This window comes from Hyperoodon ampullatus, assembly GCF_949752795.1.
Source record: "Hyperoodon ampullatus genome assembly, chromosome: 3".
NCBI lineage: Eukaryota > Metazoa > Chordata > Mammalia > Artiodactyla > Ziphiidae > Hyperoodon > Hyperoodon ampullatus.
The window spans coordinates 179544157-179557815 of record NC_136916.1 but is presented as its reverse complement, the minus strand read 5'-3'; the positions used below and the strand labels follow the sequence as shown (position 1 = coordinate 179557815).

Below are 13659 nucleotides of genomic sequence, written 5' to 3'. Positions count from 1 at the left end.
AGCGGCGCCGCGGGGACGGCCGGGGGGAGCAGTGGGTGTGCGGGGCTGGGACCCCGGGCAGCACAGCTGGCTCTGCCTTAGCCCTAAGGGGCTGTTGGGGCTTCAGAAGAGCAACGTCTGTTTGGCAGCTACATTGCAACATGTATTTGAAAGCATTAAAAATATCCGCTACTATAAAACCGCCACTGCCCCCTGTGGCTGGAGTTTACTGCGATCCACGAGTGGGCGGTGCTGGGGCATCTCTTGGCTGGTTGGTGGCTGGGGCCCAGGGCTGGGCTGACTGGCCCGACTAGCCTCTGTTCCGCCCAGGACGCCCCCGACAGAAGGCTGGCCTTTGGCCTCTGGCCACCCAGCTCGGTGCCTGGGCACACAGGCAGCCTGGGGTGCGGGGGGCCGCCCGCCGGACCCTGGCTCCGAGGAAGCAGAGTCCTGGCTTTCAGAAAGGACAGGACGCAAGGGCAAGAACCCTTCCTGTTGGGGGGCTGCGTGGGGGGAGTCCTGAGGCCACAACACACCTTCCACGATTCTCAAGTTCAACACTGTCCGCCTGACCTCCCACCCCTGCCGGAACGTTCTGGTTAATAAGCAGAGCAGTTATGGGGTCCCGGTGGGGGGCTGCCCCGTTAGTTTCCAGGTAGTGAGCATGTTCATACTTAAGACTGTTTCTCTCTGGGTTTTTAAGGGTCTGTCTCTGCAGTAAACTGAAATGTTAACAGAAAAGCAGCTGGGCCCTCCCGGCGCTCGGCCATCGCAGGGCTGCAGGGCGGGGAGCCGGCGCGGCCCCTTGGCAGGCGGGGCTAAAAGGTGGACTTGGAGTGTCCGAAGATGCAGATGGGGAAGTGCTTGACGTGGGAGGACCACTGGGCCGCCAGCTGGAAGAACTTGACGTCGTTCCACTCCACACCGTCGATGAGGACTGTGGGGACACAAGACGCCTGACCCGCCGGCCCCCCCTCCCGGCCGCGGCGCAGAACGAGGCTGCAGGGCCTGACGCCTCCGGGGACTCCCAGGCTCCCAGGCGACACTCGCTGGTTCTCAGTGGCCCCGTAGGAGGAGGTCTGGGACGGCCCAGCCCACCTTGCTGACCTTCCTGCCAGCTGCCCAGCACCGCCCCCACGGCCAGCCCCTGCCCGACTTCAGGGGAGCTGCTTGTCCACAGCCCCTCTGCCTCAGCAGGGGTCTGCAAACCCAATTGAAAACACTCTCCACTTAAACCGGAAAATCAACAGAGGCAGGCAGACTCGAGCTCATGAGAAAAGAAAAATCTCGAGAGCTCCATATTCTGTTAGTTGCAGAGTATCTTCTATAGAAAGTCTGAGACAAAGCACAAAGGACTGAGAAGTTACTTCTCAGAACTGGAAAAGCCATTCCACGCACACAAATAGCCTCATCCACGTGTGTTCAAAGCTTAAACTACGTAATATGACTTCATAGCAAACAAAAGCATTTCCTGAGGTGAACTTAGAAAAGCCACCCAGCTCAGCTCTGGTTTACTTCCATATCCTACCCACCCCCCACACTCCCGCTGGGGGACAGAGAGAAAGAGACAGAGAGAAGGACAGAGAGAGGGAGGGAGGGAGGCAGCGCTCACCTCGCAGCATGTTCTGCTGGTGCTTGGCGGTGCAGATGAGCCGGCTGATACCCTCAATGCACTGGCTTTTGGACTCTACATCCTTGTCCTTGGTTTTCTTGGGCAAAAACATCACTAGGAGGAAAAGGGGCTGTGCTGTCCTCCCGTTGTCCCTCAGGGATGGGGGGTAGCAGGGGCTGTGGGCTCACCTCGGCCCTTGGACCCTGCTCATCTGGACCCCCTTCCGCACGGACCCTGCCTGCCACCGCCCGCCCACCAGGAGGCCTTTGCCCGGGGGCTCTGGTCAGAAGCGGCCCCCAGGCCTGTGGTGCCCTCAGGGCCTGCCCGGCGGCCCCTTCGATTGTCCCGACAGCCAGCCCGCCTCCCCACCTCACCCTTCTTGTTCTTCTCCTTGGTGACCACGGTCATGGACATGGTGGGCGTGGCCGCAGCCTCGCCGCTGCTGGGCAGCCTGCTGACCTGGAGAGACCGGAAGGTGCACTTGAGTGTGTTTTTGGTGGTGGGCGGGTCCTTCCTCTCCGCATCTCGCTTCCTGTCTGCGGGCTGGGCTGCCGTCCAGTAATCCACCTGCAGCCCCATCAGCTCGGCGCCGACGCCCTGGCTGTGAAAGACGAGGGAGGCTCACCCCTCCGTCCTCAGCGGGTGACGGCAGCACCCCCGCGGCTGGCACAGGCGAGGCGGCGCCCGCTGGTGTCTGTGCTGCCCCATGTCGGGGGACCGCGGGCAGCGGCTGAGGACGGAGGGGAGCTCGGGGCCCAGAGCCCGCTGGCGGGCCGTCCTGGTCTCCTGGGGCAGCCCCGTCTGTGCCCGTGGCTCCAGCGTCGTCACGATGCTGGGGTCACCCAGGAGTGTCCAGACCTGCCGCCCGCCCACGCTGCCGCTTTGGAGGACCCAGGCCAACCGCCCCCTTGGAGGTGCGGCCTCAGGGCCCAAGTCCTCCCCGACCCTGGGGCAGTCCTGCCTGGGTGAGTTCTGCTCACGAGAGCCCTGAAGGCAGCCGACAGGGGCTGCGGACCCCCCACCCACTGTCCCCGTGCCTTCTCCTCACATCTGAGTTTCCAAAATCCCCTCTGTGTGCAAAGCACCCCGTATTTATACTCTGTAGTTCCCGTCCCTAGGAAGGCAGGGGCTGGGGCGAGGTGGGGAGACACCAGGCCAGGACTGAGCAGTCCAGCGCCCCGACTCACTTGTCTGATGAGCCTGGGTCGACACCACCACGGCCCCTGCAGGGCCGCTGAGCCCACCTTCCGCCCTGACCCTCTGCTTCCTGGCACCCCAGGGTACGCCCAGGGACCACGAGGAACTGCCAGTGTTCTCAGCACAGTCCCTGCTGCGCTGGGGGGGACGGATGGCGTGAGCTGGTGGGCAGCGTCCGCCCACATGGCTGCATTTACCTGGGGGAGGACAGGCCCCCGCTCACCGACGGGGAGGAGGGCGGGGTGGGTGAGGCCTCCTTGGCCGCGGGAGATGTGGACGGCGGGGTGGACGAGAGTGCGCTGGAGCCCGAGGGGGCCGCGTCATCGGAGTCACCTTGGGAAGGAGTCGGGGGCCAGTGCTGAGCGCCCCTGCTGCTCTGCCCCAAGCCCTCTGGACCCAGACGTGGCAGGGAGGCCAGGCAGCTGTGGGCCGGGCTGGGGCGTGTGGGGGAAGCGGGAGACCCCTCCCCCGCCTCCCACTTAGGCTGAGGGGGAGCTGTCAGGCCTCCAGGGTCAGGGGTGGCCCATCCATGGGGAACAGAAGCCCCTCAGCAAGGGGCGCGTTGGTGCTGGGGCTGCCCCGGCCCTCCTGCACCCCAGTCCCCAGTGCAGGGATGACGGAGTTACCTGAAGTGGCCGAAGACGGCTCTACTAGTCCAACCTTCACCACCTAGAAGGCAACAGGACGCGTTGGCAGTGGCGCGGGGGTGGTGCTGGGACTCCACACCCGGGCAGGGACCTGTTTTCCTACCACCCATCCTCCATGTCCCTCCAGCCCCCAGGAACTCCTGGGGCCGAGCCAGGTCCCAGCCCCTCAGTCTGTGGCTCAAGGGAGCCACCACCTGCCTGGTCAGCCACGGCACGGGCCCTGCTGAGGGACCTCCCTGTGCAGGGGGCGTGTTTGGGAGACGCCCTGGAATTAAAGCAAGCTCTGTGGCCATCCCGCACTCCCGGGACGAAGGCTGCCAGCTGGCCCCTGGCCTGGCCCTGACCTGTGGCCAGCATTCAGGACACATGTGGCCTCTGGCAGGACTGGCGCCCTACCTCCACGAGCGAACCTCTCAGGTCCCACACCCTGGACTCAGCAAACTGCGTGCCCGTGAGACTGGCGGGCGCAGACGTCAGCGGGTGAGGTGGTGGAGTGAGGGAGCCCTGCCCAGTGGGGCACAAAGGCAGCCCTGGGGCCTGCTCCAAACCCGCTTGGGCTGCTGGCCGGGGTGGGGGGGGGTCCTGGCCCAACCCTGACCAGGGCGGGAGCTCTGTCATGTGAAAGAAATCGGGAGCTGTGTCATGTGAAAGAAATCACGACAACGGCTCCTGCCTCGGTCACGCGGTGGCATCTCAAGTGCAGCCAGCGGGACAGGCCCTCCTGTCACTGCAGCAGCTTCCTCAGGACAGGCTGCTCCGGACCAGCACCCTCCAAGTACAGCCAGCAGCCACCTGACGCCTGAGCGGAGCGAACCACGGCCTAGAGGCCCTGCTGTCTGCCAGGCTGCCGTACGGCTCTCACAGCAGATGCCGGGCTGGAGACCACAGTGGGACCACAGGCTGTGGACACGTGGCCTGGCCGGCGAGGAGGAGCCCTTACTCCTTGGCAGTGGGAAAAAGCAAAACCTCCCAACTTACAGGGATGATCCCAGCCGAGTAAGCCTGCCCTGCCCTCTGCCCCCACCCCAGGCGGGGCCTGTCCTGAGGCCCGCCAACCCTCGGTACCCCCTGAAGAGCCGAGCCTGACACTGGGCCCGGACACCCAGGACGGTGCTGAGAACTGGATCCTCACCCCCAGGTGGGCTGCCTGCTTCCACATGTCAGGCCCCAGCAGAGCCGGGGCAGCGATACGCCTGGGCTCACCCCCCAACCTCAGCAAGAAAAAACAGAGAGCTTTAGGGTGGGAGAAATGTATAAGGCAAGTCCTCAGCTCAAACTGGTGAGAAAGGTTCTGGAACATATCAAATTAATGCAAGAACAGAGTGATTATACAAGAGCTCTTGGCAGATAAACGGTCTCCCTGCAGCAGGTGGAGCCAGCCAAGCGGCAGGCAAGCTTTGGGCAAGGCACTGCCTGCCCGAGCAGTACTCACCCCTACGAAGGGAATGAACTTCTGAGAGGACTCTTCGTCGGGGCTAAGACGAGGGAAACAGACAGTTAGCGCTCTCCCGAGGGACAGGCCCATTCGCAGTGGCCCTGCCCCACCCACTGCCTCGCTCCCACCCTCCCACAGGACGCCTGGCCTGGACCTCAGACCCGCAAACCCTTCTGGCACACAGGAAGGGCAAACGCATCTCCGCACCGAGGTCAAGAGGCCCACGGGACAGCCCAGAGGGGAGGGGTGGAGAGTGCAGCCTCACCCAGGGATCTACCACACTATCCTGGGGGCCTGGGGCTCAGGGCAGCCAGCCCAGCCCAGCCCAAAGGTCTTCCTGCTGGTCCCACTCACTAAGCCCCAAGAGAGGCCGGCTTTCTGTGCCTCCAGGATGCCCCAGGAACAGTCTGGGCCTCTGCCAGTGATTGGGGGTGACTGTCCCGAGCCAGGCTAGGGAGGTTTTCTCCCAGATGGTCTGGGTAAAGCTGGTGCCCACTGTGGGGGGGCCTATCTCCAGGACTTTGGCCTCAGTGATGGGGTGCACACGCCCCGTTCTAACAGCACAATGCCCCGAGGGCGAGCCCGAGGCTCTGTGGGCTGTGCTGGTGTACTGTGCCCACGGGCTCTGCAGGACTTCTGGCAGAACCTCAGCCTCGCCGGAACCGCTGGTCACAGCCCATCGGCGGCACAGGCGCCCAGTGTCCACAGGCCCTGCGTGCGGGTGCTGGCAGGAGCCGAGGGGGTGCGAACCCGTCTCTTCCTCCCCCTCTTGCCCAGCCGGGGCTGCTCCTGTGGCTCAGCTGCCAGCAGGCTGCCCCCGTCTGGTGTCTGCCTTAGCCTGGGCTGTGGTCCGAGGGGCTCTCCCGCAGGACTGAGGCTCCACCGGCGGCTGGGAGAGCGCCTCCTTCTTGGCCACCTCCGTGCAGGTCCCCAGGGCGGGCCGGTCCTGGGCCTCCTGTCCCTCGCCCAACTTCAGGGAAGACAGGCGCCCCTCCCCGCTTCCTCGGCTGGCGGCGTCCACCCAGCCGCCGGCCTGCTCCCCGAACTGACCTCCCACTTCCACTTGTCTCGTCTCCCTAAACCAGAGCCTGTCGTCAAAGATCGACTCTTCTGCGGGTGAGTCCACACGTGCGTGCCACGCGAGGCAGTGGCCCAGGGGTGTCACTCAGGGAGAAGCCTCTGCTCCAAGCAGGCTGTGGGGGGGCCCCCTGGGCACCAATTCCCGGGACCAGGAGCCCCACGTCGCCAGAGCCTTCAAGAGGCCCTCCCCTCCCTGCCCCTGTTGGGGGCGGAGGCCTGCACCTGGCTGGCGCTCCCCGTGAAGTGTGGCCACCAGCTGGCCAAGGGACCCTGGTCCAGGGGCCAGCACAAAGCGCTGTCAGGCTGGTCCTGGCAGGAGGTGCCGCCCCACACCCAGCACCACGGAACCCACCGGCAGGAGCCGCCCCCCCCCAAGTGCCCCCAGGATCTGGGCACCCACGACCTCTGCCCCGGCACCACCCACCCCACCTTCGCAAAAGAGACAGCAAACGTCTTTGGGTGAAAGACCCTACAGGTTCAGTCCATCCAACTGAAAATGACCAGATTACCAGTCTCTCTCCCCCTTGCAAGAAGAGTACAGCTGGAAGAGAAAACTTCTCTTTTTTCATTTCAAGCACCGAAACAACCCAAATCCTGCGCCCAGACCTCCTTCTGCATGCAGAGTGGCAAGAAGCTGGAAGCCGGGTGGGGTCCCTGGCCCAGCGCACGGGAGGCTCGGACCCTCAGGGCTCCCGCCCTCAGCAAGCCACTGCCCCCACCGCCCCTCCACCCCACAGTTGGCACGCAGGAAGGCAGGCAAATGGGGGCCTCAAGAGACGGGACTCGGGAGGCTGCACGCCACAAACGCCAAAGCCAAGCCGTGCCCCTGGGCCATGCAAACCACATCCAGAACGCGGCACGCGCCCGGCGAGACGGTGGTGACACCAGCTTCCACCGAGACCCCTCAACCTGGACCCTGGATGTGGAGGGGCACACATGTTCTTGGCAGGGGCAGCGGACAGAACTCCTAGGGCCTGAGCCGTGGCTCCACGGCAGGGCCCCTGGGCGTGGCTCCTGAGACCCGCACATGGGGGGAGGTGTAGCGTGCCTCCACTTGAGGTGTGGGGGGGGCTTGGAGACTGAGGGGGCGCAGCCCACACAAGGCCGGTGTAGAGGCACTGGGCAGCCCTCTAGCAGTTACCCGGGGGTACCAACGGCAGGTCTGAGCCCAGGCCGGGAGCTGGCGCTGGCCAGATAGGCTCCTCCCTGCAGGTGCCCTCACGGGGCCTGGGCTGGAGAGGGACCAGAAAGGCCGTGCCCGCTGCCCACCCTCTCCCGGGTCTCCTGACCCCTCCAGGTGGACAGCAGCCTGTTCTCTGTCACAGCAGGCAAAGGCCAACCTGCTGCCATTCCAGCCCCAGGCTCCGAGCGTGGGTGGCATGCTGCCTTCACAGAGCTCCACCCGGGGCATCCGGAGCCCCCACCTGACCCCCCATGCCGGTGTCACCACTGTAACGCGGAGGCGGGGGCACGAGGCATGGAGGAGGCTCGAGGTCTCCTAAGCCCCGGCTCGAGGCTCACGAGCGCCAACCGCAGCACAGTCGAGAAGCTGTGGCCCAGGCAGCGAAGCACGCCGCGCACTCCTGGCGCCTCGGCTAAGGGGTGGGGGGGAGTGCGCGGGGAGGGGAGGGAAGCCAGCGCCGGCCCACAGGACAGCCCGAGGGGTCAGCAGGGCACACCACGGCTGGTCTTTCTCTAGCCCCTGAGGCTTGTTTAGCAGGACAGTCCAACGAGCTTAGACCCCTCCTCCTGGTCTTCCCCAGGGCCCAGCAGAGAGGCCACTTGGGACGCAAGGACCCTCCCTGGGGGGCTTTCCCAGGAGAGCAAATAACCTGAGACCCATGGCAGAGAAGCACCCTGAGGGTCCCAGTGCAGGACGCCAGGCAGGCAGGGGCCCTGTGTGAAAGGGCAACTCTGGGGGCATCCGGAGCTCGGCTCCCAACAGACGGCCAAACCGAGGGTGGAGCCACCTTGGGGGAGACAAGCACTTCGCCCGTGTGCAGCAGTCCCATCCAGGTAAACACGGCCCGGAGCTGCTCTCTGCCGCCTGGGTGCAGGGTGGCGGGGGCTTGGAGCTGGCCACTGACCACTGCCGTCACCCAGAGCAAGCTCCCCATCCCCTCTCCTCACCGCCCCCACGTGGAGAGTCAGCATGAACGCCATCCTCCCCCAGCTGCTGGCACCACGCGCTGGGAGCAAAGCCCACAGTCGGAGTGGTGCCAGCACCTGGCAGCTCTGGGGTGAAACCAGCCCCTGCTACTAATTTAAGAGGGAGTGCCGCCAGGCTTCAGAGATGGAGCAGCTCAGGGAGAAGTTCAGTTGGCCACTTCTTAAACCCAAACTCAGGACTGAAACAAAGAGCCTGCCCGGTGACTTGCAGGCAGCAGGCTTTTGTCGCTGCAGCTGGGTGGGGGCCCGAGAGCGCAGGCCTGGCTAGGGCAGCTGGCAGCGCACTGGGGCCACCTGCCGACACTGCTAAACAGCCCTAAAGACCAGCCAGGGGCGGAAGGGGGCGCGGCCCCAGGGACAGCGGTACCTGAGGGTAAAGTCAAAATGAAAGTTCTTTCTCCTTTTCAGAAAGCCACCAAAGAGAAAAACATAACGTTATTAGATGCTCAGGTGCGGCGAGGCACCCCAGACACGGCACCAGCACAGTGGTCCCCGTGCCCCTCGCAGAGGAAGAGCCGGGAACCTTGCGCTAGGCTGTGCGCTGGGCACCCGCAGAGGCTTTGGCTCAATTCTACCTCCGCCTTAGAAGCCGTGCACCGTCCCCCGACGGGAGCGGGGCAGCTGTACTTCATCAGCCCGGCCGTGGTCTGCCTATTCCTGCCCTTCCCCACCCGGACGCCTCTGTCCAGGGGATGGCTAAGGGGCCGCTCGATCCCCCAACCTCTGCACCCAGCCCCACCCCGTCCTGGGCACGGCCCCTGACCACCGTCCTGCACTGGGCGGGGTGAGAAACAGGCCTCCCTGCCAGGAAGCCCCGCTGTTGGAGGAGCGTGTGCCCAGGCTGGAGAAAGCAGGCCGCTGCTGGGGGCCAAGCACCAGGACCACTATTCTTGTACCTTTATTACCGGAAGTCCCAACACATACAACGAGAAAGAAAAAGCGACCAGCTCATTCTAACTCCAATTCGCGTCGGAAAAGGGTGCGGTGGTCGAGGAGAACTGGGGGCTGCTCGGATGGCTCACGGGCTCCCCCTGATCCCAGCTCGGCTTCCCTCCCGCAGAGCCCAATGAGCAACCCAAGGAGCTGGGACAGCGAGAACTGCGGGCTGCCCGCCGCGACCGCAGAGGGACGGCAGGTCGCTGCCGCCGCCCCACACCCGCCCAGGCCCCAGGAAGTACCTCTTCTGCTTGTAGGTCAGCATGGCCTCCGCGATGGGCAGCTGGTGGGCACAGTTGGCCCCCGAGATGTACTGCGTGATCCTCGACACGATGTCCGGCGTGTCCTGCACTGCACGAGGAGACCAAGAGGGGTTCGTGGGGTGCTGCACGCCAGCACCCCGAATCCAGGCGGCGATGCTGGGGGCGGCTGAGCGGCTCCTCTGGCCACCACCCTCACGGGGTCCTGGGGAGGGCAGCGAGGCCTGTCCAAGTCCTGAAGAGCCCTCCCCGGGGGCCCGGTCGCCAAGGACCTCTGCGGCTCATGGTGGGCAAAGGGAAGCATCCTGGCCGAGGCTCCACTGGCCCTGCCCGCTGACCCCACCTCCCTCCCAGGCGCTCAGGCCCCAAAAGGCAGGCACACATGTCGCATCTCAGGGGACGCTGAATGACTCAGGTCCTCATGGAGGCTTGGTGGGGTGGGCGCCAGGGCTGGGGGGCGTGGCGACGTGGGCACGCGCGTGAGGGGTGTGGTAGCGTGGGCTCGAGGGCGGGGGCGCAAGGGGCACGGCCGGCGCCCGGGCCTCACCGGCGCTCTGGGCCTCCAGCTTGTTGAACAGGTCTCTCCAGGTCAGATCCTGGAAGAAGTTGTTGTACCTGTAGTCCACGGAGCCCAGGTATCTGGCCACCGGGTGGGAGCCTGCGAGCCGAGGGGAGAGCGTCAAGGCATGCGGACCCCGCGCGCAGTTCCGCGCCTCCCCGATGACCTCGGCCCCCAGCCCCCAGTCCCCAAGGAAGCGGCTTCTCGGCCTCCTTGGAACACAGATCACTCGGCCGGACCAAGGTGTGTCCTGCAGACCAGACGGCCTCTCGCGCTGCGGGGAGGGGTCTGCTCTACACCTCAGCCCTTTCCAGCAGACGGATTTGTTTACAACATATTGCGTAAGCCGAAAAATGGGATTTTGGTTTTGACTTGCAGAGGATTTTGACAACTTTAAGAGGTTAAGAACCAACCCCCGCTTGGCACTTTGACAACAAATCCAAGCCGACATCGAGTCGCCCAAGCCGCGGGGCCTGCGGGCACGCGGAGGGCGGACACCGCTGCCGGGCATCCGCGTGGCTCCTGCGGAATCAAGAGTGCCCCTCACCCAGCGGGATGACGAGGAAGCGCATGTAGCCCAGCCAGTCGGGGGTCTTGTGGGACAGCTGCTCCACGAAGAGCCGCAGAATGGCGCTGAGGTAATGCTGCGCTCCCGCCACGGCGATCTTCACGGGGGTCGGGGGCTGGGAATTGCAGTTGCAGCTGCGGTCCCGCAGGCAGGACGAGAGGGAACAGATGCCTCAGGGAGCCGTCCCTGCCACGAGGGCCGTCCTCGCTGGGTCCGAGGGAGGCCCCAGGGCGCCCCTGCTCCCCTCCACCCGGCCTCTCCCGCGGCTCACGCTGATGGAGGCACCGGAGCCCAGGGCCCCCAGACCCGCCCAGGATTCCCCCAGCGCTGAGGAAGCTCCCGCCTGGGCCGCTGCTGTCCACCCCGCTCTGGCAAGGCTTTGGGTCGGCAGGACGGAGCCACACAAAACGCTGGGGTGCAGAGATCCCCACGGACTCCCGGGCGGCGGTGCCCCACGGCAGCCACGGAGGGTGTGGGACTCACTATCTCTGTATCCGAGAGACGATGGTGCTGAAGGCCGCCTGGACGTCGGCAGCAGAGCACGTGCACACCACGGGGAGCGTGTGCCGCTGCAGGACGTCTGAGAGGAACTGGGAGGCGGGGGAGGGTGAGCCTCCGAGCCACCCACCACCAGCCTCGCCTGTGAGCGCGCCTCGGTCAGGGTCCTCAAACAGGCAAGGCTGGCCAGACACCCCCGCCACTCCATCCTGCGGGGTGGACGCCCAGCCCCTGGACGCTCCACCCTGCAGAGGCTGCACCGCCCCTCCCCCCCCCCACCCCGTCCCCTCTGCGGGCAGGATGCGCCACCTCTCCCCACCTGCCCCTGCCAGTCCGAGGTGTTGACAAGAATGATGTTTTCGGGGAGCTGGTCATCGGAGATGAGGATGTGGTTCAGCTGGTCATACACAGTCTTCCTGGGGATCTGAAGACACAGCCCGCCGAGCCCAGCGTGAGGGGAGCTGCGCCCGCCCCTCACCTGCCCAGCCCGCTCCCTCTCCAGCAGCCACCTGGGCGCACTCAGCGCCCTCTGCGCTCAGACACACGGCCTCGCTGTGGACAGCAGCCACCTGGGCGCACTCAGCGCCCTCTGCGCTCAGACACACGGCCTCGCTGTGGACAGCGGCCACGGGGCTGAAGGCGCTGCAGCCCACGGGCAGCGGGGCGGCAGGAGCAGCGGCGGTGGGCTGTCCCGACAGGCCCTCCAGGTGCAGAACAGGCGCCCTCGCCTTGGAGCCGGCCCGCCCTGGGCCAGCCGGGGGTGGCTGGGGTCCCCGCCCTGGGCCGGGCACCCACCTGCAGCTGGCTCCGAGTGTCCGGGCAGCGCTCGTTGTCCAGGCTGTTGGCCCGCTCATTCTGCGGACGCGCCGGCTGCCGCTCCTTCAGCGACGTGCTCCGGCCCCGGCGGCCGGCCTGCTTCCCCTCGGCCCTGCAGGGGAAGGGACAGGCTGGGGCAGCCCGCAGGCACTCGCTGCCCCGGGCAAGGGCCACCCAGCGCAGAGGCAGCTGAGGATGGTCGTGGTGTGCGCTGTCCGGCAGCAGGGCCAGAGGCCACACAGAGCCCACCAACCCCAGAGGGCCCAAGGGGCACCTGTGGGAACTGAGACCTCCCACGCCCGGGACACAAGCCTGGTGCAGCCCGGTGCCCAGCAGCCTGGAGCTCCTCCCGGCCCTGACACAGGCCTCTGTGCGCCCCTGCCAGGCCAGTGCCAGCACCCAGACCCACTGCTTCTGGAAACTTCCTGTCACAGAAACATAAGACAGGGCACCCTGGTGCTCGAGGTGCCTGTCCCGCTGGGTCTCACAACAGGGCAGGGGCTGCCATCGGGTGAAAAGCTAGGCTGGGGGTTTCAATACCAAATGCCGTATTAATGCTGGGTTTTGTTTCTCATTTCTGTAAGTAGACTTGTGTGGGGTGGCGGGCAGGCGGTGGGCAGTGAGGGCTGATCCAGGGGGTACCACACTTGAAAATCGGGGCGTAAGGCCTGATGCAGCGTGTTGAGTGTCGGCTGCACGGGACCGCAGCCCCGGGAGAGGGCGGGGTGGAGGTCCACGCCAGCTCTGTGGCCCTCCAGGGGCACAGCGAGCTGTGGGGTGGGATCCGAGGCCGAGGCAGTGGTGGGCATGTGGCCAACTGCGGCCGGGGGCGTGCGGGGGTGGGGGGTGGGGGGTGGGGGGTGACCACACACGACAGCTCAGAGGACGAGGGTGGGTGCCCAAGGAAGGAGCAGCAGAGCCGGGGCAAGGACCTGACCGAGGTGGGGGAGGGGAAGAGGGCACGTGAGGGACCCAGAAGGCTCGTCCACCACCAGGAAGCCACCTGAGGTCACTGCAACTCAGACCCCAGCTTTCGATGCAGCGCTCACCCAATCACATGACCCACTCTGGGAGGCAGGGGCCTCGGGACCCCGGCCCAGTTGCCCCCACCCCGCCCCACAGACGTCCTGTGCTGGACCCCTCACACTCCGTGAGGGCTGCTGTGCTCGTCCACACAGGCGCTGCGTCCAGCTCTCCCGACGCGGCGCACGTGGGCTCGGCAGGGCACACCCTACGTGCTCCGGCGCCCAGCACCACGGGAGCAGCGGCACCTACCACACAGGCGCTGCGTCCAGCTCTCCCGACACAGCGCACGGGGGCTCGGCAGGGCACACCCTACGTGCTCCGGCGCCCAGCACCACGGGAGCAGCGGCACCTAGCACAAGCCCTGCCCGACTCGTGCAGTCCCTGGTCCAGGAGAACGTGAGTCAAGGACAGCGGGACCTTCCCTGCCCTTGGAGCAGGCAGCCACACCTCGGCCCGGTCAGACCTGCAGGCGGCTAGTGCGGTGCATTTGGGGGGTGGGGGTCCAACGTGGACCTCCTGGGACGGGCCTGGAGACCTGAGTGCTTCCCAGGTGACACTCATCCGGTCAGACGGTCCCTCCCACACTGACCCACACAGGCATCGCCGGCCAGTCACCTGGTGGAGGGAATGACCAGAGACTCTGTCTTGGTGATCCGCCCGCTGGGTGGCAGCTTCTCGGTGAACATGTCCAGGGCAGAGGTCTCCACCTCCGGGCTGTCCTCGGGCTGGGCTGGCTGCTCCCCCGGGGCGGGTGCGCTCTGATGGACAGAGAATGGCGCTGGTCAGGAACGCACGCCCCTCCAGGGCCTCCTCTCAGCCATGTACTCCTGTGCCAGAGGGGCCTTGGTTTGGGTGAGACTGCTTAGGCCTCTCTTGG

General features: G+C 65.9%; 1 protein-coding gene across 3 annotated transcripts in view; it reads right to left on the bottom strand.

Annotated features, from left to right (window-relative positions):
* Nucleotides 1-689: 689 nt before the first annotated feature.
* PACS2 (phosphofurin acidic cluster sorting protein 2) overlaps nucleotides 690-13659 on the bottom strand; it is a gene marked incomplete at its 5' end in the record, with an annotated part of 60190 nt that continues 47220 nt past the window's right edge. For 2 of the 3 annotated variants that reach the window (XM_079700927.1, XM_079700928.1), the window contains 13 exons: nucleotides 690-916; nucleotides 1592-1705; nucleotides 1966-2192; nucleotides 2986-3121; nucleotides 3415-3457; nucleotides 4868-4910; nucleotides 9298-9406; nucleotides 9863-9973; nucleotides 10422-10576; nucleotides 10926-11032; nucleotides 11260-11364; nucleotides 11736-11868; nucleotides 13398-13540. In XM_079700927.1, the coding sequence (XP_079557053.1) occupies nucleotides 798-916; nucleotides 1592-1705; nucleotides 1966-2192; nucleotides 2986-3121; nucleotides 3415-3457; nucleotides 4868-4910; nucleotides 9298-9406; nucleotides 9863-9973; nucleotides 10422-10576; nucleotides 10926-11032; nucleotides 11260-11364; nucleotides 11736-11868; nucleotides 13398-13540 (1545 nt within the window). In that variant the 3' untranslated portion in view covers nucleotides 690-797. Of the gene's footprint in view, nucleotides 917-1591; nucleotides 1706-1965; nucleotides 2193-2985; nucleotides 3122-3414; nucleotides 3458-4867; nucleotides 4911-8486; nucleotides 8520-9297; nucleotides 9407-9862; nucleotides 9974-10421; nucleotides 10577-10925; nucleotides 11033-11259; nucleotides 11419-11735; nucleotides 11869-13397; nucleotides 13541-13659 lie in introns of all 3 variants that reach the window. The other variant, XM_079700926.1, reaches the window with a different exon arrangement.